Source organism: Dendrobium catenatum, unplaced genomic scaffold (assembly GCF_001605985.2).
Source record: "Dendrobium catenatum unplaced genomic scaffold, ASM160598v2 original_scaffold_31010, whole genome shotgun sequence".
In the NCBI taxonomy this organism is placed as follows: Eukaryota; Viridiplantae; Streptophyta; class Magnoliopsida; order Asparagales; family Orchidaceae; genus Dendrobium; species Dendrobium catenatum.
In genome coordinates, this window is record NW_021349468.1 from 559,047 (window position 1) to 583,691 (window position 24,645).

The following is a 24,645-nucleotide window of genomic DNA, read 5'->3' on the forward strand; positions in this document are numbered from 1 at the left end:
AATCAAACTTAAATAATAAATAATAATTAAATAATACACATCTAATCACCAAACAAAATCAGTAATCAACCAACTTAATAAACAAAAATAAAGAACAATCACATAAAGAACAAAGCAATTGTAGCTCTATCAACAAAGTTTTTAGGCTGGAATACCTCGAGCTACGGGACTACGTGTTTTAAGGAGGCTTAGGTTCTCGTGCCCGTTGTGACAACGCCACGAATGAATTAACAGAATGTAGGCGTTAAATTGTAAATCTTATGAATTAGTAATCAATAAATTCAATTAATTAAAAATCAACAACCAACAATCAAAATTTAAATAAATAGATGATTGTTGGGTAACCCAAGCTTACGGGGCTATTAACTTAACCCTACAGAGCATGAAATAAACCTCACAACCCTTATTTAATGAAGACAATTACTATTCAACCTAAATAACCATTGATAAATCAATAATAAAATACTTAGACATTTGAAGCTTTCATATCCTTGTGCTTGACTCCTTTTAGGAAGGCAAATGTGTATTGGATTAAGAGCTTTAAAGACTTAAAAGATTAATCAAAAGACTCTAAATAACTAATCATTAATCAACTTCAATAATTAAAATCTATCCTAATATAAGTTTAAAAATATTAAAAACACTAAAACTTAAATTAAACTAAAAGTTCCTTTGGCTTTCAACAAACCAAATTCAACCCAAAGAAAACTTCAAGTAATAACAAACTCAGGATATCCCCAAACTACACAACTTATTACACATACTTAGATTTATTTGTTATAGCAAAGCCTCAAGCTTTAGGTTAGGCCGGAGTCATTTTTTGTACCTTTCTAAAATATGTAAATGACTGGTGTGAAAATGAGTGTTAGTTGTTATAGTTACTGTGATAGATTTTGTGATGCCTATGTTTTGATGATTTTTTCTGTGATCTACAATGGACGTTTAGATTTTTCCTAGGTTATGAGTGATCCGGATATTTATCGTTAATCACATTTTCTACATGTGGTTATACTTATGCAGGGCTATTATTATAAAGGGGCTAAAACTAATTATGATTTAAAGCTAATCAAATTTCTGCCGGTCCATTCGTTGCTTAGCCACTTAATCATTAAAAGCGTGGTCAAGCTTACAGGTTGCTCAAAAGTGAGAAATGATTATGGTGTGATGTGTTTTGGATTTCATATAAGCTGTTTACTAACTTACATAGAGTATAAAGTCGTTTTCATTTTTCAAAATGTAATTCATTAAAAAATTTGTGAAACTCTATACAAAGAGGCATTTTACCAAAAGGATTAGGGATCCAAAGAGAAAAAAAAAACATCGTTTATTGGAGAGTTCTTTTCATTTGAATATCCGAATGGATGAACATACAAGAAACCTAGAAAAAAAATTGAACCACAAGGAGCTTGAAAAAAATAATCAAGTTGAAGAACAAGAAATGAAAACTAAAATAAAAAGATTTCATTTTAAAAGACTTATGTCATTTCATTGGAGTAAAATCTAGGTTGTTTTCGGTGGAATCTGACCACCTTTACTTTTAACTTATACTTATTGTATATTAAATGACACTTGCCACATGAACTTTGGACATTATCATTTAGCTGATGATTTAATTTGATTGATTTGTTTACATTGACTATGCAGTAGAAATTATCTATTTTTATAGATTTCTTTCTTACATGTGTTTGTGCTTGGATATTTCACTATGGTCTTAGAAATACAAATCCATCTACTCATAACAAAATAAAAAATATTAGGAGTAAATAATATAGAAAGATAAACATTCTAAGAATGTAAATCATAGATCGACCTAGGTCGCATGCACATTTTGCTTTTATTTCTTGTTTAGGCACCTCCTTGGCAGCGGGTTGGGTTCATACCACCCAAACTATAAGAGTACTATTCAATTTCAGGCAAGGCCTGCTCCTTTGGGAAAAAATATATTTTTATACATTTCTCAAAAATTTTAAAGCATTCTGATTTCATATACATTTGATTAACATGTATTGTATTAGAAAAAAATTAAAAATCAAATTTAATTCCATTTAGATTTAGGAGAATAAGGTCACTTAGGATTTTCTTTAGATGGCGACCCTAAATTCCAAGAACTTTAAATAACAACAGCTTACTCGTCTTTTGTAAGACCAAACAACATGGTTTTGAGACGATTAGGTGGTTTAGCTAGTTTTCTATTCTAAACAATATTAAAGTATAATAAGATATTAAAACATGTAAACATTCTTTATCTATATTGTATTTATACAAATAAATTTTCTCTTGCATCGAAACTATTTTGACTTTTTTTTTCTTAGTTAATGCTAATTGATACTTACTTTTGGTGTTTGTCTTGCACCATTAGATATTTTGTTTTCTTAGTTTCTTATATAATTACCCTTTGTAAAAATTCAAAACAGACAACATCCCATAGGTCATATTAATTTTAAATAGGCTTTTGGCAAATAAAGTTTTGCTACCCACAAGCATAATATCTGCCTAATTTGAGCACCGAGGTAGCAAATCAACTACTTTTTCTGGGATAGTTGATAATTATCATAAGTGTAACTTAATGCAGTAGAATTACTTAGAATATGCTGCTATTGCTTTCTATGAATGTACATTGACTGTAGACATGAAGAGGACACAAAACAACCACAACTATACAACCAAAAAGGACATGACAGGACTTGTACATAATTTTCTGTTTTCTAGATTATTAATTTAGAATATGTAACCAAAACGCATATTATTATTATTTTCAATTTGGATTCATGCCGGGTAGGTCGACTATGGAAGTCATACATTTATTAAGAGGTTTGATGGAGAAATATAAAGAAAATAAGGAGGATCTACATATGATATTTATTGATTTAGAAAAAGCATATGATAAAGTTCCAAGAGAAGTTCTATGGAGAGTTCTTGAAAAGAAAGCAGTGAATAATGCTTATATTCAAATCATTAAATATATGTATGCAAGAGCTATTACTTGTGTTCAAACACAAGGTGGATTGACCAAGTATTTCCGTATTTCGGTTGGGTTACATCAAGGATCAGCCTTAAGCCCATATCTTTTTGCTTTAGTCATGGATGTTCTCACTAGACATTTGCAAGAGGATGTACCTTGGTGTATGCTTTTTGCTGATGATATTCTTCTTGTTGATAAGACTAGAGAGAGAGTTGAAGGTAAACTTGAATTATGGAGGTCAACCTTAGAGTCTAAAGGTTTCCGCTTCAGTAGATCTAAAACGGAATATATGGAGTGTAATTTTAGTAGTAATAGACCTAGTGAGGGGATTGTGACTTTGGGCGATCAAGTCATTAATAAGAGTACACGTTTTAGATATCTTGGATCTACTGTTCAGAGTGATGGTGAAATAGATGGAGATATTATCAGCAAAATTCAAGTTGGATGGTTGAAGTGGAGGAATGCAACGGGCTTGTTATGTGATAGAAATGTACCCCTCAAACTTAAGGGAAATTTCTATAAGATGGTAGTGAGGCCTGCAATGCTTTATGGTGCCGAATGTTGGCCATTAAAAGAGAAGCATAATACTAAGTTAAGTGTGGCAGAGAAGAGGATGCTCAGGTGGATGAGTGGCTTTACCCTTAGAGATAGGGTACGAAATGAGCATATACGTGAAAAGGTTGGAGTAGCTCCAGTAGAAGATAAGATTAGAGAGAGTTGTCTTAGATGGTTTGGTCACATAAAACGGCGGCCTTCCAATGACCCGATTAGGAGAGTAGAGGTATTAGATTTGACTTATGTTAAGAAAGGTAGGGGTAGACCAAAATAGACTTGGTTAGAAAATATTAGGAATGACCTTTCTTTATTAGATTTAAATGAGAATTTGACTTTTAATAGGACACAATGGAGAAAAAGGATTCATATAGGCGACACCACGTAGTGGGATAAAGGCTTGATATTGTTGTTGTTGAGCATTACATAATAAAGCATAATATCATATACATTCTATAAGACATAAAAATAATTAAAAAAACAAACATTATTAGTTACACTTAAATTTTAATATTTAATCAAGTTCATTAATTCTCATTAACATTTGTATTGATTACCATCATAACATATTTTGCCAATATAAACATTATATACGAAATATGAAATTTCCAAAAAAAAAAAAGAATAGCATTAATGTTCTCTTTAAAATAATCAAGTAAAATATAAGCATACTGATGATGGATCATTAATTAGAGTCAACATGCTTGGTAATATCACCATTAGCACTCCTCTCTCTTCAAAATGCCTTCAACTTTATCGAGAAAACTTTAATTTTCAAAGTTTGCTCATTAAGAGAGTTTAACAACTTCATTCATTTCATTATCATTCATTAGTTAATGTATCCTCACCAATGTCTCATAACTTAGTTTCTCCTTGAGTATATTTTGAACTCCAAGATAAAAGGAGAAGATTAATGGGGAAAAATGCTAAATATTCATCAAATTGAGTGGTAATCTTAATTCTCTTGAGTGAATTGATAATAAAAATATACTCAAATTCTTTTACATATTCTCATATCTTAATAGACTATCAAGAATTCATAAATGAAAAATCATCATAATCTCAAAAAATGTTTAAAGGGAAAATGAAAGTGGAAGTTTAAGATTGCAGACGGGCATGAAGAACATACCTGTGGAACATGAGCTCCAACAACTGCAATAAGATCATCCCCCATAGCATGTAGAACATATGATAGCATCGCTGTTGTAGTACTCTTTCCTGAAGAAAAAACATTTAGCATAAATTAGGTTTCTTTCATTGGTGAGATAAATGAGATTCTTTAACATGTCACATCTCACCAAAAAAGGAAATACAGTAGTAAAATAGAGGTTTTCCCACTCTGACACATTCAATCTTTTTATATTAGTAAGAATCCCATATAACTAGCACAAATTTGACACAACCGACAAATCTTAAAGGACTATTTCATGAATCTATTGACACCAAGTTACATGATTCAGACGCATGAAAGGCCTTGAACCAATCGGGTTCGTATTAAAACCTAATAAAAATTGTCATTTTCAACACTTTCTAACCAAAATTTTTTTAGGTCTAGCTATACATTTCTTATCATAGGCCGGATATAATACATATACTCTCATAACAGGGTCGTTAGAAGGACAATGTTTTATGTGACCAAACTATCCAAAGCGAGTCTCACTAGTCTTACCTACCACTAAAGCTACATCAACATTTTCATGTATAAACTTATTTCACATTATGTCTCTAAGTATAAAGCCACTCAACACATGAGCATCCTCATCTTAGCAACACTTAATTTTATGCTTCTCTTTTAATGACTAACATTCTACATCATAAAGCATTATAGGTCTCATCACAATTTTATTAAATTTTCACTTAAGTTTGAGGGGTACTTTTTCTATCATACAACGGGCCCTGATGAACTTCTCCACTTCAACCATCCAGCTTGAATTCTATAAATAATATCCCCATTTATTTCACTATCGCTTTCAAAAATAGGCTTGAAATATCTAAAACATGCACTCTTTTTAATGGCTTGATCACCCAATGTTAAAATCTCACTACTAAATCCATTACTACTAAAATTACACTCTATGCATTCGATTTTAGATCTACTCAAACGAAAATCTTTAGACTCTTAGGCTGACCTCAATAGTTCAAGTTTTTCATCAACTCGCTCTCTCTAATCTTATCAACAAGAGAATATTATAAGCAAAAAAGCATACATCAAGGTACATCCTCTTGCAAATGTCTAGTAATAACATCCATGACTAAGGCAAAAAAATATGAGCTTAAAACCGATCCTTGTTGTAATTGAATTAAAATAGAAAAATACTTGGTCAAGAAATTTTATGTTTGAGCACAAGTACTAGCTTCTATATGCAATCCTTAATAACATGAATATAAGCGTAATTAACTCATTTCCTTTCTAGAACTCTATAGAGTGCATCTCTTAAAGAGGAAAGCATAACCACATAAAAATGGAAAAGAATTCTCATCATTTTCTAATTATTACAAATTATAGATGACAGCATTTCTTAGTATTATTCTATTTAATTGGACCATTGAAATATATTACATATGTGATCATGGATCAAAATCCATGATGTGGTATACTCAAATCACCAATCGAAAAGATCATCAGTTTTTCAGAGTTCTAGAAAATAAAAGAATTATTAATGCTTATATTCGAGTCATTAAGGATATGTACATAGGAGTTATAACTTGCGTTCAAATACAAAGTAGTTTGACCAAGTATTTTCTCATTTCAGTTGGATTACATCAAGGATCAACTTTTTGCCCATATATTTTAGCTTTAATCATGGATGTTCAAACTAGACAATTGTGAGAGGATGTATCTTGGTGTATGTTTTTTGATGATAATATTTTTGTTGTTGATAAGACTAGCGAGGAAGTCGATAAGGAAATAGAATTATGGAGGTCAACATTAGAGTTTAAAGGTTTTTATTTGGTAGATCTAAAACCAAATACATGAGGAGTAATTCTAGTAGAAATAGATCTAGAGGTGGGATTGTGAAATTGGGTGATCAAGCCATTAAAAAAATTGCACAATGTAGATATTTCTAATATATTGTTAAAAATGATGGTGAGATAGATAGGGATATTATTAGTATAATTCAAGTTGAATGGCTGAAGTGGACGAATGCATCGGGCCTATTGTGTGATAGAAAAGTACCCCAAAAACTTAAGGGAAAATCTATAAGATGGTGGTGAGACCTGTAGCGCTTTATGGTGTAGAATGTTGGTCACTACAAGAGAAGCATAAAATTAAGAGTGCAGAGATGAGGATGCTCAGGTGGATGAGTGACTTTACATACAAATAGAATGTGAAATGAGTATACATGTGAAAATTTTGAAATAGCTCAACTAGCAGATAAAATTAGAGAGAGTAACCTTAGATGTTTCGGTCATATAAAATGTTAGACTTCCGATGATCATATTAGAAGAAAAATGTATGAGATCAGACCTATGTTAAAAAATATAAATATAGGCCTATAAAGACTTGAATAGAAAGGATTAAAAATAACCATTTTGTAATAGATTTAAATGACATTTCGACTCTCAATATGACACAATGGAAGAAAAGAATTCATGTAGCCAGCCCCACAGTGGGATAAAGGCTTGTTATTGTTTTCATTGTATATTATTCAATAAATTTAATTTAGAATTCTAATATTGTCCTCTTATCCACGTCACTTAATACCTAGCCTTTAAAAAATGTATAGTTGCTCCTTGTTCAAATGCTTACTCCTATAATTTCTTTGGTTTATAAAAATATATTTTTTTATTTTGTTTTTAAAATTTTGAAGCAATAGAATTACTAACAATTAATTCAAAGAAAATGTTCTTCCAAATAATTACAACTTATGAACAATTACAATCACAATATGATCAAATCACATATTTCATAAAATAAAAATTGCATGAAGCAAAATGAAGAAAAAGAAAAAGTAAACCATGATTTTATGTTGGTTCAATCGAACTCAACCTATGTTCACTCTACAAAGATCCTCTTTAGAAATTTCACTAATAAGAGCTTTCTACACTTAGCAAAGCTCAGAAACCACTAGACCTTTAGTTCATATTTTAAGGATGGTGGATGCTGACAAAAAGCCTGCAATGGGTTTCATCTACAATGCCATGGATGAAAAACTTAGAACCCTAACATAAAGTAGACCCTATTTTAGTTCTCTAAGTATGAAAAAAGTCTCTTAGGTCAAAGATAAGTTTTTCTAAAACCTATTTTCATTTTTAAAATGATAGTTGAATATCATTTCTATCTTTTGAGATAGTATGATATTCTTTATGCAACATTTGATCACAAAAATAATAAATTCATTTTTATTTTCAAATTGATAGTCAAACATCATTCCTATATTTTGAAACGATATGTTATTCTCTATACAATATTTGATTATAGAAATATAAATTTGAAAATAACATGGCAGTTTACTTTCCCACAAACATCAAGTCTATCATCAAACTATTATTATGCTACATGCTTCGATACTGTCAACTTATTCATGTATTATTTGATTTTCTTGTTCACCGTATCAGGCAATATGAAACATTGTACATTCTTATGGAATCCAGATAGATGCTCCCTCATCCTAGTTACACCACCCTTCATCACCTTCTCACAATAATTACATTTCAAGTAAACACATATCTTGACACCAACTCTCACATCAACTTGAATGATGTGTTCCCATGCCAAGACTTTTCTATGACCCAACGTGATTTTTTTTCTTGCCTCTAAATATGCTTTACAAAACCCTAGAATAGAAAGTTAAGAAGAATAAATATTTATACAAAAAATTAGGGTTTCAGGAAAAAAAAAAAGGAAAGAAAATGTAAATTAAAAGGAGTTATTCCAACAAAAAAATTACACTTTAAAAAATTTCAAGAAAAAATTTTTAAAGATGTTGAAGAATACTTGGCGAAAAAAAATAGTGTGTAATAGAAAGAGGAGAAGGAGATGAGGTGATGTCCAACCCCCAAACGTTCGTCGGCAAGCTAGTAGCACACAACTGGATGGCAAGTCGGGGGATGCTTTGGGTGAGTGCGTGAGTGAATGTAATAGATTGTGTTTAAAAGTTTTAATTTTATATTTGTTTTATAAAAAAATAAATATGTGGATGGTTACGGGTTAAGCCGAAGAGGTGAGACACGCTTAAGCCAAACCTAGGCATATACCTCATAAAAAATGCTTGAGGCATGCACCTTGAGACATTTTTTTCCCAAAATTGCACTGAGACGCATCTCATTTTGTAAAATTTTAAATAATTAAATAAATGCGTGACTTCAAGCCTCAATGATTACTCTTTTGAACCAGACCTGTCAAAAAATAATACTCATCCACCTTCCAAAAAAATGATTACTATGCTTGATTTAGCATTAAAGAAAGCTTTCGTAATGACTAATGACTAAAGACCTGCATGTTTTCACTAAAACATGCAGCTCAGCTTGAGAACTTTAATTGTATCCAATAAAGGACCTCATTCCAAAAGCATCATGGAGAATGTTAAATGGTCAATAAACTCAGCAAAATCTCCAGCCAAATCTGAATCATAACTAAGAGAGACGTAGGACAGAAATACACTTGTTTGCGTCCCTTTTGTGATCACAGTGTTTCCTACTAGGAGGAGAATTTCTTAAATTATTTCACTTTGTACATTTGAAATCATTCAAAAAGCTACTTCAGAAGCAGATTAATATATAGAAAATCTGAAGGCAATGAGAAAATTTTCTATGTAAAGTCAATGTACCGTGAGTCCCCGCAATAGCAATCAGATTGTATTGTTCAGTGATGTTTTGAAGCCAAGAGTCTCTCTTATATCTGTTTTTGACAGAAACAAGAAGTCGGCTATTTATTCTGAGTTTGTCAGTGCAAGCTAAATTCAACTCCATTGAGAAAAGATTATTATAGAGATACTGGGCGGAAGCAATTGCAAATAGAAGCCAAAATAACAAGCTGAGAAAATAGCATGTAATTCACATTAAAAGATGCCTACACGAATATGTTGACGTGTTTAAGATAATAGTACATAATATAACAGTGCACACTCTAAAGAACTCGTGGTACACCAGTACTACAACTATTATAGTATACTTCTACAGGACTACTATTATTACTATTATTGTAGTATACACTACCATACTAATTATAGTATACTATTAGTGTATTAATGTTCATTTGAAATGTTTATATGAAAGTTGCAAATAACAGCAACACACAAGGCTGTATGATCTAAAAATGTTAGCGATTGAAATGAGATAAGTAAAGAAAGCTACACCAATAAATACACAACTATTTATAGTGGTTTTATTAACTTCAAGCCTTTGTCTCTATGTGTGTGATGAAACTAATTTTTCATGGAACATCAAACCAAATCATTTATAAATCAACTAGACATTATGATTTTACTCTAGAAGATATCCAACTTTCATCTAACAAGCGGATGACAAATTTGGCATAAGATCTGGCAGATAAAGACTAAGTAAATTTGGGCAGAAACAGCATGCTTTACGACTTGTGATTCTAAAATTATGGACCAAGGTGCACACATGACTCCTAGTCGCAAGCATTCATTACCTAATCAAAATTAAATAATTGATAAGTATTTCATGAAGTGTAAAAAACAATATCCGAAATGCTAAGGACCTCAGTAGAGTGCAAGCAACATAAGATTGATATAAAAGAAAGAAACTAAACACAATATGACAGGAGAGGTGAAAGAAAGTACCAACATTGGAATTCCCAGTGACACAGCATGTACAATCTCCTCGTTATCTTTAGGAATACAACTTGAGATTATAATTGCATCAGGACGCTTTCCAGTGGTTTCCATACAAACTATTGAATGCCCCAAGTATACTTTTACCCCAGCTTCTTGCAAATTATCCATGTTGTCGCTCCACCTAATATCTGACCCGCTGACATCAAAGCCCTGAATAATATAGAAAAAAATCTATTATTTTACACCAAACGTCTTAACCAAAGCTTTAGCATGAATGAAAAAAGCAACTAGGATCATACTTAAACTATGGTTTGTTATATTAAGTCTCCATTTTACTCGATCCCATTTACAAAAATAATAATAATACTAACAATTTAACATATTGTGGGCTCCGAAAATTCACGCCCCGGCCTCTCCATGCTTTCGGTAGAGTTTTGATGTATTAAGTTTCGGGGTAAATTTTCATAAGGCATATTGGGTTTATAGATAAGACACTGCCAAAACATTTCACCCTCATTTTGCGAGGACTTTATGATCTGAGTTTTGGTTTCCTATAGATGCAAGCCCTTACAGTTAATTAACTCCTGGTAACGAGAGAGAACTTTCGATTAAGGCTAGTCATCAAGAAGATACGTAAAGAATACATGGTATCCGGTGTATAGTAGCAGCATTGGTTTATGCATTTGAAAGTTTGATATTTAAAATTGAAAATTTCACCATCTTGCACTTAAAGCAAATGGTGGGGGAATGGATGATCGATCCAATCAAGATCTCATGATTCCGTCATCCTGGGACATCGTGGTTCCTGGTCTACTTAGTCATAGGAGGTAGTCGACCCAACCTAACAGGAGGATCCTTATCGGCAGCCATGGGTTGCATCATCCAAGGGTATCTCATAGACTTGGGGTGAATATTTGTCTAAAGGGATAATTTTGAATCTATATCCTATTGATTCATATCTCAAGAATTTAGTGTCATTTGGGAGCTTACAGGCTCTGTCTATGACCATAATTTAGTGGTGCCATTTTGATGCAGGCAAAGGGGGGGTCAAAACATGAGCCTAATTTTTTGGGTTATAATTTTAGTAAGTTTCTATGTCCTCTACTTAATTCAGCTCATTAATACTAAAGCTACTACTTTTTCAGCTCATAAATAGGATTTATGATTGGTTCATTCCCCTTTCTCCCCCTCCTTGAGTCCATTCGATTTCCCCTCCTGGTTCTTCTTTCCGTGGCTGGTTCCTTCCCCCTTTAATTGCCTGTTTTGGTCCCCTAGTGGTTGCTTGTCCCGGTTTCCTAATTGTCCGTCTAGGTTCCCCTGGCTGCTGTCCCGATTCCCTGTGCTGCCCCTTCGGTTCCTCCCCTGGCTGCTTGTCCCGTGGCTGCTTTTTCCTAATTTTTGCGTGGCTATTTGGGAACTATTTTGGAATGAATGCAGGCCCCCTTTGTGGATGTTTGGATGATGTTTTGGCTTAAACTTTTGGCCTTCTATTTCCCATGATTTAATGGTTTTAATTAGTGGTTATAGTGGCTGTTTGGCTGCCCCTTTTCTTCTATAAATTGGAGATGTTTTTGAAATAAAAGAATATGTTATAGAGAGATTTTTGGATCTAAAAACCTGAGGTTTTTCTTCATTCTTGGAAAAGCTTGCGAGCTTGTTTCATCCCTTCTCCTTCTTCTAGGAAAGCTTGCAAGTTTATCCTCCCTTTCGTCTCGACTTCTTATCTCTTTCTTCTCTCCGCAAGTTCGACGCCAACTGTTTCTTTCTTCTCAAGGAAATGCAAGTTTAGAATTTTATTTCATAAGTTTGTAATGTCATCTTTTGTTTAAAAGTTTGTTGTTTGTCGTATTTTTTAGTATTTTGTGTATTTTCTACATTCATAAGAAGTCTTTTTATTTGCTTGCATAAATTAGGGGTTTTCTTAATTTTTTATTGCAATAATTTGGTATTAGAGCTTAGGTTTGTGTCTTCCTAAGTTTTTTAGTGTTTTTTTTTAAGTGCAAAAAAATAAAAAACATCCAAAAAAATTTGAGTCAGTTGTCGAAGAAAATCAACCAAAAGCTTCTAAAGTCCAAATTCCAATGGATAGATGGGTTCCGACGGAAAGAAGTTCGACAGATCCCCTACAAAACAAGTTATACAAGCTTCAGATGAAGATGCATCTGTGTACGGAGCGATATATGAAGAAAAAGAAATTTATGCAAGATCAATTCAAGCATGAACGAGAAGAGATCCTAAAAAAGTATGCGGACAAGATTCGAGATTTGGATGCACCTCTTTCATCTCCTCGGGATAAATCTAAAGCAACCTCATCGGGAGATGAGCTTTTTCAACCAGAGGAGAATCTGATGTAGGCAAAGGGGGGTCAAAACATTTCCATTGTCTCTTGGACTTGGCAAGCTTTGGGTGTGCTAGCTACTTGGGTTCCTTGGTCTTTGGGCTGCTAGCTTCTTCTCGGGTTGGGCCTTGGCTGCTCGGATTTGGGCTATGTTCATAGGAAGCTACTTGGTTCTAGCTCATAAATGCTTGAGCTTATGTTTAGCTCATTAATTTGAAAAGGTATTCCTCTTGTTAGCTTATTAAAAGGAGTTCAACTTTGCCTTTTCCCCTTCTCTGTGTCCCTTCGGTTTTCCTCCCCTTGCTGCTTGTCCAGTGGCTGCTTTTTCTTGACTTTTGTGTGGCTATTTAGGAGCTGTTTTGGAATTAATGCAGGCCCCCTTTGTGGCTATTTGGATGTTGTTCTGGACTGAACTTTTGGCCTTCTATTTCACATGATTTAGAGGATTTAATTAGTGGTTATGGTGGCTGTTTGGCAGCCCCTTTTCTCTATAAATTGGAGATGTTTTTGTAATAAAAAAAGTTTATGTAATGAAAGAATTTTTTGGATAAAACCTAAGGATTTTCTTGGAAAGGCTTGCGAGCTTGTTCCACCTCTTCTGATCTTCTTCTATGAAAGCTTACGAGCTTGTCCTCTCTTCATCTCGGCTTCTAACCTCTTTCTTCTCTCCGCAAGTTCGACACCACTTGTATCTTTTTTCTCGACGAATGAAAGCAACTTTAGGTGTCATTTCTATGTCATAAAGTCGTAAGCGTCATTTTATTTCCATCAAAGTTGTATTTTGTTTTAAATGTCGTATTTTGTTTAATTTTTAGTATTTCATGTAATTTTCTATTTCGTAGGAAGCTTTTCTTTTTGCTTGCAAAAATTAGGCTTTTATCATAATTTTTGCTTGCATCAAATTTGGTATAAGAGCTTAGGTTTGTGTCTTCCTAGGTTTTTTCGTGTTTTTTTAAGTGTTTTAAAAAATGTAAAAAGACAAAAATTGAGTCAGTTGTCGAAGAAAATCAACCAAAAGCTTCTGAAGTCCAAATTCCAATGGATAGATGGGTTCCGACGGAAGGAAGTTCAACAGATCCCCTACAAAACGAGTTATACAAGCTTCAGATGAAGATTCATCCATGTACGGAGCGATATATGATGAAAAAGAAATTTCTGCAGGATCAATTCAAGCATGAACGAGAAGAGATCCTAAAAAAGTATGCGGACAAGATTTGAGATTTGGATGCACCTCTTTCATCTCCTCGCAATAAATCTAAAGCAACCTCATCGGGAGATGAGCCTTTTCAATCGAAGGACAATCTGATGTAGGCAAGGGGTCTTCTACAATAGCTAATTAAAATCTGAACATAATTTCATATTTTGAAATTAAAATCTCTCCCAAATCCTCACCATAGGCGCCCCTCTCCCCCTCCAACCCTAGTCTACCTTCAGCCCTCCCTCTCCCCCCCCCTCCTCTCTCTTTTTCCCTTCTTACTTCACAAGCCACCGGCCCCAACTGGTTTAAGAGAAGAGCCCTCCACATCCATGGATGGCCGACCCTGAGGTCGACCATGGATTTGTCTTCGACGAGCAAGGACGAACGGATATTCTTGGATCCCCATTCTTTGACGTGTACTTTGGCAACGAAGAGACCGTTGATGGATACATCGATCGCATCCTATACCACCTCACACTATCAATCAAAGAGCACATCCGTTCAGGCCAGTTGATGATCGTCGGTCATCCACAACTTCCTTCACCCTCGGCTACCTCTCCATCAATGAAGGTTTTCGATATCATCTTCCTAGTGGTAATCTCTTTTCTCGTGTGCTTCTTCCTCCTCCTCTAAAGCCTAAGAGTGATTGAGTGAGAATGAACTCTTAGTGACTATATCTTGATGTTACACCGTGGATTCTTATTTATTTGTTATTAGTACTACTATCTTGTTTTCGTTGTTATTGCGATTGTTTTGCTAATCTCTTGTAACCGCTTGCCATTTCTTAATCTATTCACAAAAGTTCTAAGAATTTAACTTGGGTGAAACATAAGTTACTAATTAGCAACGTTCATGTTCAATAATTATTGTTACAAACCAAAGCAACTCTTCCACATGTATGCTTCACATCATATTTGGTATCAGAGCATGACAAGCATATATTGCATGTGCTAGAAGTTCCTAGGAGTCAAGTTAACCTTTCCAAAACTCGTTTGCATGCATACCATTGCCTAGTTAATTTAGTTCACTGTTTTTTTCCTTGCTGTCCATTAAATTCCTGCACCGTTTACATCACTTTGGGTAAGTATATTTCATTGTTTAAGAGTTGTCCTTGTCACAATAATATCCCTATTTGTCTAGGTTACTTAAACAATCATTTTAGCTTGCTGTCCAAACTTTTCCTGCACAAATTAGTGGCCTTTAGGTGAGTCTAAGCTAGTGTTTAGGTGTTGTCCACACTCTAGAAACCTTCCAAACACTTGGACAACTTAGGTCTTTGTTGTAGCTTGTTGTCCTGATCATTCCTGCATCATTTAGAGGCATTAGGAGCATATTATCTTAGTGTCTACGTGTTGTCCCTTACCCTGTTACTCCCCTAACGTCCCCTAACACCTCCCCATGGATCCGGAACATATTCAGGCGACTTTAGACCTCATCGTGGGTCAACTTGGGATGGTTACTCAGCAAATTAGGAACACCCAAACGGATTTAGCAGACTTTAAATGCCAAACTGGTGAACACCTAGATAACATGAAACGTTTAGGAAACCCGACAATTTATACACCTTCAAGGTCTTAGTCCCCTTATGCCGAAAAGGCTCGTACTGATCATGGACCTCCCTAAGATTACTATCGTACCAACCAAAGGCCCCATCATGAGCCGTCTGGACAAAACCCCATTTGGGTAGGTAACGACGCCCAACTATTGAAAAACATTCTGATAGATGCCCATCCTTCGATGGCACCCTAGACCCCCAAGTTTTCCTAGATTGGCTTAAGGGTATGGATAGCTATTTCAAATGGTACAATATTTCGGAGGCCCGAAAGGTTAGGTTTGCGGAAATGAAATTAGCTGGTAGAGCCAATCATGGTTTAAAATTGCGCAATATGAGGTTCGCCTTGAGGCCCGCCTTTGCGCAATTCCAGTAAAAAATTTATCGATGCTTACGCCTCGAGTTTTTTTTACGAGGCTTGCGCTTCAACTTGGTAGAGGTCCGCCTTGAGGCCCGCCTCGCCTCACTAGCATGAGGCTTACGCCTCACGCTATATATATTAAAACTTACATAAATCTTGAAGTAAATGCCTGACAATGGACTCTATAGGAGAGGAGGGAGGGGAGAGAGCAGTTCATCATAATGATGATTCAAATGAAGAACCCCTTAGTGATGATAGTGCTGATGACTTATGAGTTCTTATATGATATGTCATTACTACTTATTTTTGGAAATTTGAATTATATGTTAATGAAAAGAATATTGGGATTTGGGAAAGAATTTTGAGTTGAACAATATTTCATGTTGTCATATTATTGAGATATTTTGATTTCACTTTATATCTTATGTTTTTTTATGTTTTATATTATTCACTAATTAGTATATAAAAAATTTATCATTTTATGTTTACGCAATCTTTTGATTTTGAGGTTTACGCCTCAAAACGCCTTGAAGCTTACGCCTCGCCTCACAAATAAAAAACGCCTCAATACCCGAATACGCAATTTTAAACATTGGAGCCAATCAATATTGGACTAACCTCGAACACATGCGCGAAACCTGAGGGGAATACCCCGTTACTGATTGGAGGACGATGAAGCAAGAGCTAAAACAGAAATGCCTCCCTCCGTCATACTATACTAGACTTTTGGACCGTTGGAATAGATTGACCCAAGGTAGCAAACCAGTCAAAGAGTATATATCTGCCTTTCATGACTTTATGATTCATTGTAGTGGTGAAGAGACTACTACCCCTGCTCAACTTCTTTCTATGTTTAGAGCCAGATTAAGAGAAGATCTTAGGAATGAACTTTTCGCCAGAGGAGTGACTACATTAGAGGTTGTTTGTAGTCTTGTGTTAGATTTAGAAGAGTCTAGGAGCCATGCCCCTTCTAGGAACCAAGACTCTCGTCCTAGCCCTTTCAAATCCTCCTCTAGCCAACCGTACAATAAGCCCACTGGACCCATGACTAGTCGACCTACCCCTGGCCAAGCCCAACCCCGCCCTGATTATAAGGGTAAAACCCCTGAAAGGGAAGCACCCAAGACCTCTGTGGGTACTAAATATTTTCGATTGTCTCTCAATGTTCCAGCCCATTTAAAGTCACCATCATTGAGGAAGTCATCGAAGAAGAGGAAGAACCGAACACCGAACTAGTTCATCACATTGATGACGACGATGAGTTTTTCTACGAGGAAGATATTACTGTGGTCCACTGCCTCCAGAAGATGGATCACTTAGACCTTCAAGTCGTTAGGTGTGCTCTTTCACAACCTAAGTTGAGCAACGACTGGGGACGAACCTCAATATTCCACACTTTCACCAAGATAGGTGACAAGAACTGCAAGGTCATCATTGATAGTGGAAGTTGTATTAATGTTGTGTCTTCTGCTATGATTTCCAAGCTTCACTTGAAAACCACACCGCATTTGAACCCTTACATGGTCGTTTGGATCAACTCGACCGCCTTAGAGGTAAAAGATAGGAGCTTGATTCCTCTTGAATTTGTGGGATACAAAGAGAAGATTTGGTGTGATGTTCAAACTATGGATGTTGGTCAGATCATCCTCGACCGCCCTTGGTTGTTCGATAACAACGTGCATATTTATGAGAGATCAAACACTTGTGTGTTTGAGCACGATGGTAAGAAGATTAAGCTCCTACCCACATAACCAAAGTCTGCTAAAGAAGATATAAAACCCACTCCTTTAAAACCCAACATGGGCTTAAATCTGTTAACGGCCAAAGACCTAGGTGCTGAATTAGGATCAGGGTCGCCATTATACGCTTTAGTAGCCCGAGAGGTGGCTACCGAGCGAGAGGAGCCTATCCCTGAAGAAGTATAACATCTCCTTGAAACTTTCGCTGAAGTTTTCCCGGAAGATTTGCCCAACCAACTCCCTCCATTACGGGACATCCAAGACGTCATTGACTTAGTACCCGGGGCGTCCTTGCCCAACCTATCCCATTACCGCATGAACCCTGCAGAGCATGATGAGCTCAAGAAACAAGTGGAAGAGTTGTTGCAACGTGGCTTTATTATGCATCCAGTGAGAGTACCTTGCTGAGGTTCATGCCATGCGTTATAAAGATCCTGAATAAGTTCTTTCCGATGAGCCTTAGCACACATAAGTCCAGCATATTTTGTAACTCCTGGCCAGTCTTGGGAAGCAACAACAGCAACAATTCATGGACTAGAATCCTTTCCAATCTATGGATGAGTTACATAGGGAAGCAAGCCACCAAGCTGAGATCATGAATGAAATTCTACTCAACTCATTAGATTTTCAAGAACTCACCTGGCCGCATGAGATGAATGCAAACTACAGAGAAATAGCTCAAGATTTTTTTTTTTAGCAGCAACAAGAAATTTTTGCTTCCGATCAGTTGCTTCCTCTTCCTCTGATCACTAGCCGTTCTGAAGACCTGAAACTCATCAGAAATATTCTAACCATTAGTTCAAGCTGTAGCAATGTTTCTTCTGTTGAGTCTGACAAACATCCTTATTCCTTCAATGATCAGAGAACAGATCCAAATATAAAGCCTGTCACGAGAAGGTGTGAAGATTCTTATAATCCATTGAAGTCGAAGAAGGCTAAACTTGACTGCCCTAAGCTTGAAGTATTGATTTCCAAAGAGAAGGCAGAGAAGGGATTGATGGCGAGGCAATTGCTCAGGTGAAGGAAATGATATACAGAGTTGCAGCATTGAGGCCTGTAAGCTTAAGGTTGGAGGAGATGGTGGAGAAGCCAAGAAGAAAGAACTTGAAGATATAGAGTGACCCACAGACCACGACGGCGAGGCACCGTAGGGACAGGATCAAGTTGGAGCTGCTCGGTTGAAAGCGAGGAGGCGCCTGGTTGGGTATGACGGGTGAGGAAGAACGGTAAATGTGAAAGCGGAGAGGCGAAGACGAACGTGAGCAGGAGGAAGGAAAGGGTCGGGCAGCTCGCCTGGATCAGAAGTCCGGTTTGCTGAGTTGGATCGACGGTAAGAAGCTTTGCGGCAGCTCTGGAGACAAACTGACCAGGGAGTTCGTTCGTGAAAATTAGAAGGAGCCGTCGCTTAATAGCTAAAGTCTGATTCAATTGGAACGAGGTGTGTAAAAACAGTCGCATCGCCAGCTTCAAACGACAGCGTTTTAGTAGAATTTGCGGGGATTTAGCAGAGATTTATGGGATTCCTGCGACAGTAATGACGACTGATAGGAGGTGAGCATTAACTAAGTTATGTTTTGATTTTTTTTATTGATTTTGTAGAATAATAATAATATAACAATAATTTGTTATTATTAATATTATTATTAATTCAAAACCGTAGCAACGAGTCATTCATTCAAAAATCACATTGTTTCACATGATGGCTAAGTTTGTTTTGCGATCGGCCGTCCTTTGGACAATGTTGCGCATCATTTTCTTTGATTTGAGCGTCGTTGCCTCGAGACCCGCATCAATCTAACCGCATGATTTAAATTGAACAAATTGACAGTCAATTTTTAAGTACTGATAACATTCTGAATGCAACGACAAAGTCTATTTTACGATCAAACGTCGTTTAAGTGGCTTTGCACGACAATATTCTCGATTTCGGCATCGTCGTCTTCGGACTCATGTCGGTTCGCCGAGAAATCCCAATTTAACAAATAAATGTAGTTTTTGGGGGTCAACAATGTTTCGGACGCAGCGGCGATGTCCATTCTATGATCAGAAGTCGTTTGGGAAACGTTGCGCATCAATTTTGGGTGTGAGTTGACCCTTTGGACTGCTTTCTTCCGATTTTAGTGCGTGGGGTGTCCACTTAGGCAAACTCAACGTCCTGATTGGAACAGCACAGTCCGTTTGGCTATCGGATGTCGTTTGACCCTTCAAGTGGTACATTGTGTCGACAAGCATTGCTTGATTCGCTAGCTTTGCTTGCTTAGTGCGTGGTTTGATGTATAAGGGTCAACACATAAAGTAAAATAAAATAAACAATCTCATGCAGTAATAGAATTATAAGTGCAAAAATAGAATATGTGCCCTGAATAACATTTTGATGCAGCGTAAGGTTCAAATTTTTAGTACAACATATAATAAATCATGTGGATACTATGGAGTTTGGACTTTCCTTTCTTATTTGAATTGATTGCCAACTCTTCACATGAAAAGAGCATCCCAAGAGTATTAAGATCAAACACAACACCCAACAGGCAAGCTTTCAAGTGTGTCATGATCAATACAAATTAAAACGTCTTAACGTCTTCAAATCTGGCTTGGACAAAAGCATGACCAAATTTCTAGTTTCAAATTAAAGTTTGGCCAGCCCTCTTCCACAATCCAAGGAACAAGTGCATGTTTAAAAACTTCTTCCACAAAATACAATACAGGCTAACATCTCCACAAAATATGGAGTTGCTTTGACCACTCCGGCTTAAGAGGTCAGAGCCCCTCCTTTAAAATGAATTAAACTGTTGTATTATTTTTATTTCTAGCATATGTCATGTAAATCTTTGTTTATGGGATGGCTTGGATACTTCTCCTGCATATATATCGTTATCATGAATGGAATAATAGCTTAAATTAGTTCTGACTGCAATTGGTGTCTTTCATTCTTGTTGATTGAATGACAGCTTTGCTTTGAGTAATTATTTTAAAAATCTAAATTTAAAATAAAAAATTACAAATTCACCCTCCCTCTTAGTTGTATCATACACTTAAAAAAAATCTTTTGTGGCATTATTAAATGCCATTTCATAGTCTATCTGGATAGTTATCATGCATTTATACTTAAAAGAAAAACATTAACACAACATATAAATGAATACCTAAAGTTAGATCGACATATGACAATGCTCTTGCATCCATATCATCTAGTGAACCCAAAATGATTTGGGTGGTTCCTACTATAGAAACTAATACATTTCTATAGGTATGACTTCACAATACAACCATTAAGAGCATATGATACCTAAACAATTAGTGCTCAAAGCACATGACTGGCAACATATTAAAATTTATAACACATGAATCCAAAAAAATATGAAAAAATAACACTTGGTGACAAGGCCACAAAATAGGAGGTAGATATTGGAAACATTGATAAGAGAAATAATTTCACAATTGAAAGGATCCTATTAGTTGATTGCTACGACATAACATACTAAATATTAGCCGACAATACAATAAAAGTTTTGATATTGAATTTCAATCTAATATATGTCTATAAAATTAAATAGCAAAGATATTATAAAAGGACAAAAGATAAATATATTTGCATCGATAACTGCATCGAAATCAAACTGATAAGAATTGATCTTTGATGCAATCCCCCAGCAATACTAGAAAGTTGCCCATTTTTCCAAAGCCTTCATCTATTGTTCACTCGACAAATGCTACAACATCTCGTTTGAAGAGACACAGACAACTAGCTCCCTCATAGCAGAAAACCTCTTTCCTAGCAATACAAACCTTCAATAATCAAACTTGTCTTTTTGGGCATACCTTCCACGGGAAGCAGTTCCTACAAACTCATCACTACGGGCGATCTCCCTAATACCCACTAATGTTGGTCACCAAAATACCACTCACCTTCTCAACCTGGTCAGTAATGGTTCGTCATCCTCATCTTCCACTATGAACACCTACATGGGGAAAACAAGGACAACATGGACAGCTAGCTCTCACTGACAGTCACAATAGTTGGGTTCTTTGCACCCAACTTCAGTTCTAACTTTCTTTGTAAGGGGGCAAGGCGACGAGTTTCGCAGGCTCAGCCAGATGTCGAGCCTCCTCCTTATCAACCTCCTTGCCTTAAGAGGCTGTCATAGAGTCGATAGCTTTATGTTGAGATGGGTCAGTTCACCATTGGCAAAATGCTATCATTCTGAAGGCTTTGCTGCAGAAGTGAGCCGCAAAGATAAGGTCTATTCTCTCAAAGCACTCGCCAGTTATCTAGTTACAAAGGGCGGGAAAATAAACTTCCTACAACGCTAGCTTCAAATTTATAGAGAGGTCACAATATGATGACACAACATCAACGTCACAAAGTATGGTCAAATAAATCCATGAGCTACAATAAAAATAGGACAGTAAATTCACGTTTATTTATCTGTTTTATGTTAGATAGTTGCATTTAATATCATTCACTAGTCATTTTCTCAAGGCCGAGTTAATCATGGAAGTAAATGTATACCCATGATCACCTCCTATGGTGTTTTGACATGTGACCGGGTCATCCTCTAAGGAGTAGATCCCTCAAAGGACTTGCCCGGGGCCAGAGAGGAACACGCATAAGGATACTGACAGGCATCACTCGCCCACATCCGACAAGGAACACGCCTTTGCTAGACAACTAGAAAGTTTCACATCCAACAGATAGATCACCACTCATCTCAATCACATCCTCCCGGCTCACCATACTTAGCTATAAGAAAGCATCTAACTTAAAGACCTCAAGCTAAACTTACTTACTATTGCCAGGCTTAGTAATCGTTCATCCCTGCAAAAACTTCAACTCGCTATTCATGATAAGGTGGCCTCAAGCCTCTTATGACAATCATCGACCCAACAAGAAAAATTCGCCAGCTACGAGTCTATCCTTTCCAGACTCGTTCATAGACTCACCCTACGCCTACTAACCCCCCCCCCCCCCCCCCCCCCCCCCCCCCCCCCCCCCCGAGCTCACCTGATGACAAACAGCCCACCTAACCACAAACTTTAGCCTCCTACAACCAATCACGAGGCAACACATGTCCTAGATTAGCAATAAAGCATTATACGAGTATTATGCATAGCCTATATTTTATTTTACTATGTATAGTTTTTCTTGTAATCTTCAAAATCCTATAAATAAGATGTGATGAGGAATAATTTGGGACCTCTTTTAGGCTTTTTTTCTTGATTTTATTCGCACATCTGGCTAAAAATTTAGGATCTCCGACCTTGTCCCTGTATTTTTTTATTGAGATAGCAGATATTATATTAGTCTACTCTTCCTCTCTTTATTTTCTCTACTCACTCTATTCTCCATCCTCACTAGCGAGTTCTCAGCTCACTAAATCGATCTACTAGTAAAATTGGGCATCATCGATCGGACAAATTTGGATTCAATTGTTACTTTTCTACATTATCTTTTATTCTACACTACTCTGTCTCTCATTTATTAAAATGTCCTCTTTAAATAATTACAAAACTTGAATCAAAACAAAAAACAAATATTATTTGATTTCAAAATCTAAACAGGAACCCAAATCAAATTTAATTTAAAACAAAATAAAATCAATTTGAAATGACACTGAAGTATTCAAGCAAAATAAAAATCCTTTAAGGACCAAACATATAATTTAATATTAGTTAAAAACATATGCATACTCTTCTTGTTCTGGCAATTTTTAGTTGCCACAAGTTGTAAGTCACAATTATCAAACTAAAAATGTTTTAGCCTAACCAACATTGCTCAAAAAGATTTTGATATCATGATTTTAAAATGATTAGGTGACTTTTGCTGACATTCCTTTCAAGTAGGATTTAAAGTATAGCTGAGCCAGGAAGGATTGTAAGACTTTCGCGTCATGATTTTAAATCCAATTGTCTTTCAAAACTATGCTACAGCCAATTCGTGCTCCACACAACTACCCTTGTAACTACACGTTTAATCATCTTTAATGTATTGTTTTACTAACATCCACCAATAATATAAAAGAGAATGGACTATGTATTCTAATGAAAGCTCAATATGTGGGCTACACCCATGAATTTTTGACATGAAAATTTTTACTAAATGTGCGCCAAAATACTTATCATACGTTTGTAAATAATCAAGTTAAGTATGTAATTGCCCCAAAATTAAATAACTGAGGCTATCTTAATTTCCTCATATCAGCAAGCGGTAACTCCTCGGGCAAATAACAATTAGAATGACATCTAACATTCTATTCAGAAATCCTATCGAACCGATTGTTATGCACAAGATAAAGGCAGTAACAATTTTTCAACAGTAGCCGAAAGATTCATACCTGTTTAAGAGCAAGCATGGCAAGCGCGGACAACCCATAGCCCCCAATGCCAACGAAATGAACCCAACCTTTCTTCTCCTCCGCACATCTGGAAACAGCCACGACATCTTGGGCATTTTCAGTCACAGCTGGGCCTCCTACATAGGCGCAGCAAGTAAAAGAAGCGTTCTTCATTCTTCTGCAAAGTATGGGAACTCCACGCACAGCACTGGAACATCTCACCTGCCATCGGTGACACACCGCCAACGAGCGACTGTCCATGTTGGCGAAGAGAAGAGCACGAGAAGCCATTGCCGGAGCCCTAGAGAAATCGAAACATAAATATGAAGTTAAATAAAATGGTGATAAATGCTCGTACGGATTCAACGTGAAAAATGTTGAAGGCCTCCTGCGCCTTCTTAGCATTTTTATAATTTTAGGAATGCTAACAACTAGGAGCCATGGCTCACTGCCTTAGCCTGCGATTTCGTCTCCGTCCATTTCTCGCACCCACACAAGTTTAGGAGCTATTATTCTGTGCGCATTATTCCGGACGTGGAGATGCATTAGTAGGCTGCTAAAATTGTAACAGATGGTATGCCTATGTGCAAAATAATTTTATGATTTTTTTTAGTGAAATTTTGATGTGGCTTCAACATGTAAATCCCTACCATCTTCATTTGAAATTTGTACTATTCAAATTAGGTTGCCGCTTTTTTTTTTTTTTTTTTTTTTTTTTCGGGTTTTTTTTTTTTTTTTTTTGAGATTTCATCTGCGAAGCTCCTCATTATATAAGATTTAGCGAAAATTTCGGGCAAGCTCAGGAGTTAAGAAAGAATAGAAGAAATGCTGATGAAAATGAAGATTGATCTTGATGAGGACATTTCTT

The 24,645-nt window shown here is 36.0% G+C and overlaps 1 protein-coding gene across 1 annotated transcript in view; it reads right to left on the reverse strand.

The window, feature by feature from the left end:
* LOC110097316 (UDP-N-acetylmuramate--L-alanine ligase-like) overlaps window positions 1–24,239 on the reverse strand; it is a 91,520-nt gene extending 67,281 nt beyond the window's left edge. Inside the window, exons 1-6 of the mRNA XM_028691636.1 lie at window positions 24,230–24,239; window positions 24,000–24,078; window positions 23,778–23,914; window positions 10,268–10,467; window positions 9,286–9,356; window positions 4,644–4,732 (exon numbers count right to left, since the gene is read on the reverse strand). Coding sequence (XP_028547469.1) covers window positions 4,644–4,732; window positions 9,286–9,356; window positions 10,268–10,467; window positions 23,778–23,914; window positions 24,000–24,006 — 504 coding nt within the window. The 5' untranslated portion in view covers window positions 24,007–24,078; window positions 24,230–24,239. The remainder of the gene's footprint in view (window positions 1–4,643; window positions 4,733–9,285; window positions 9,357–10,267; window positions 10,468–23,777; window positions 23,915–23,999; window positions 24,079–24,229) is intronic.
* Between the last annotated feature and the right edge of the window lie 406 nt (window positions 24,240–24,645).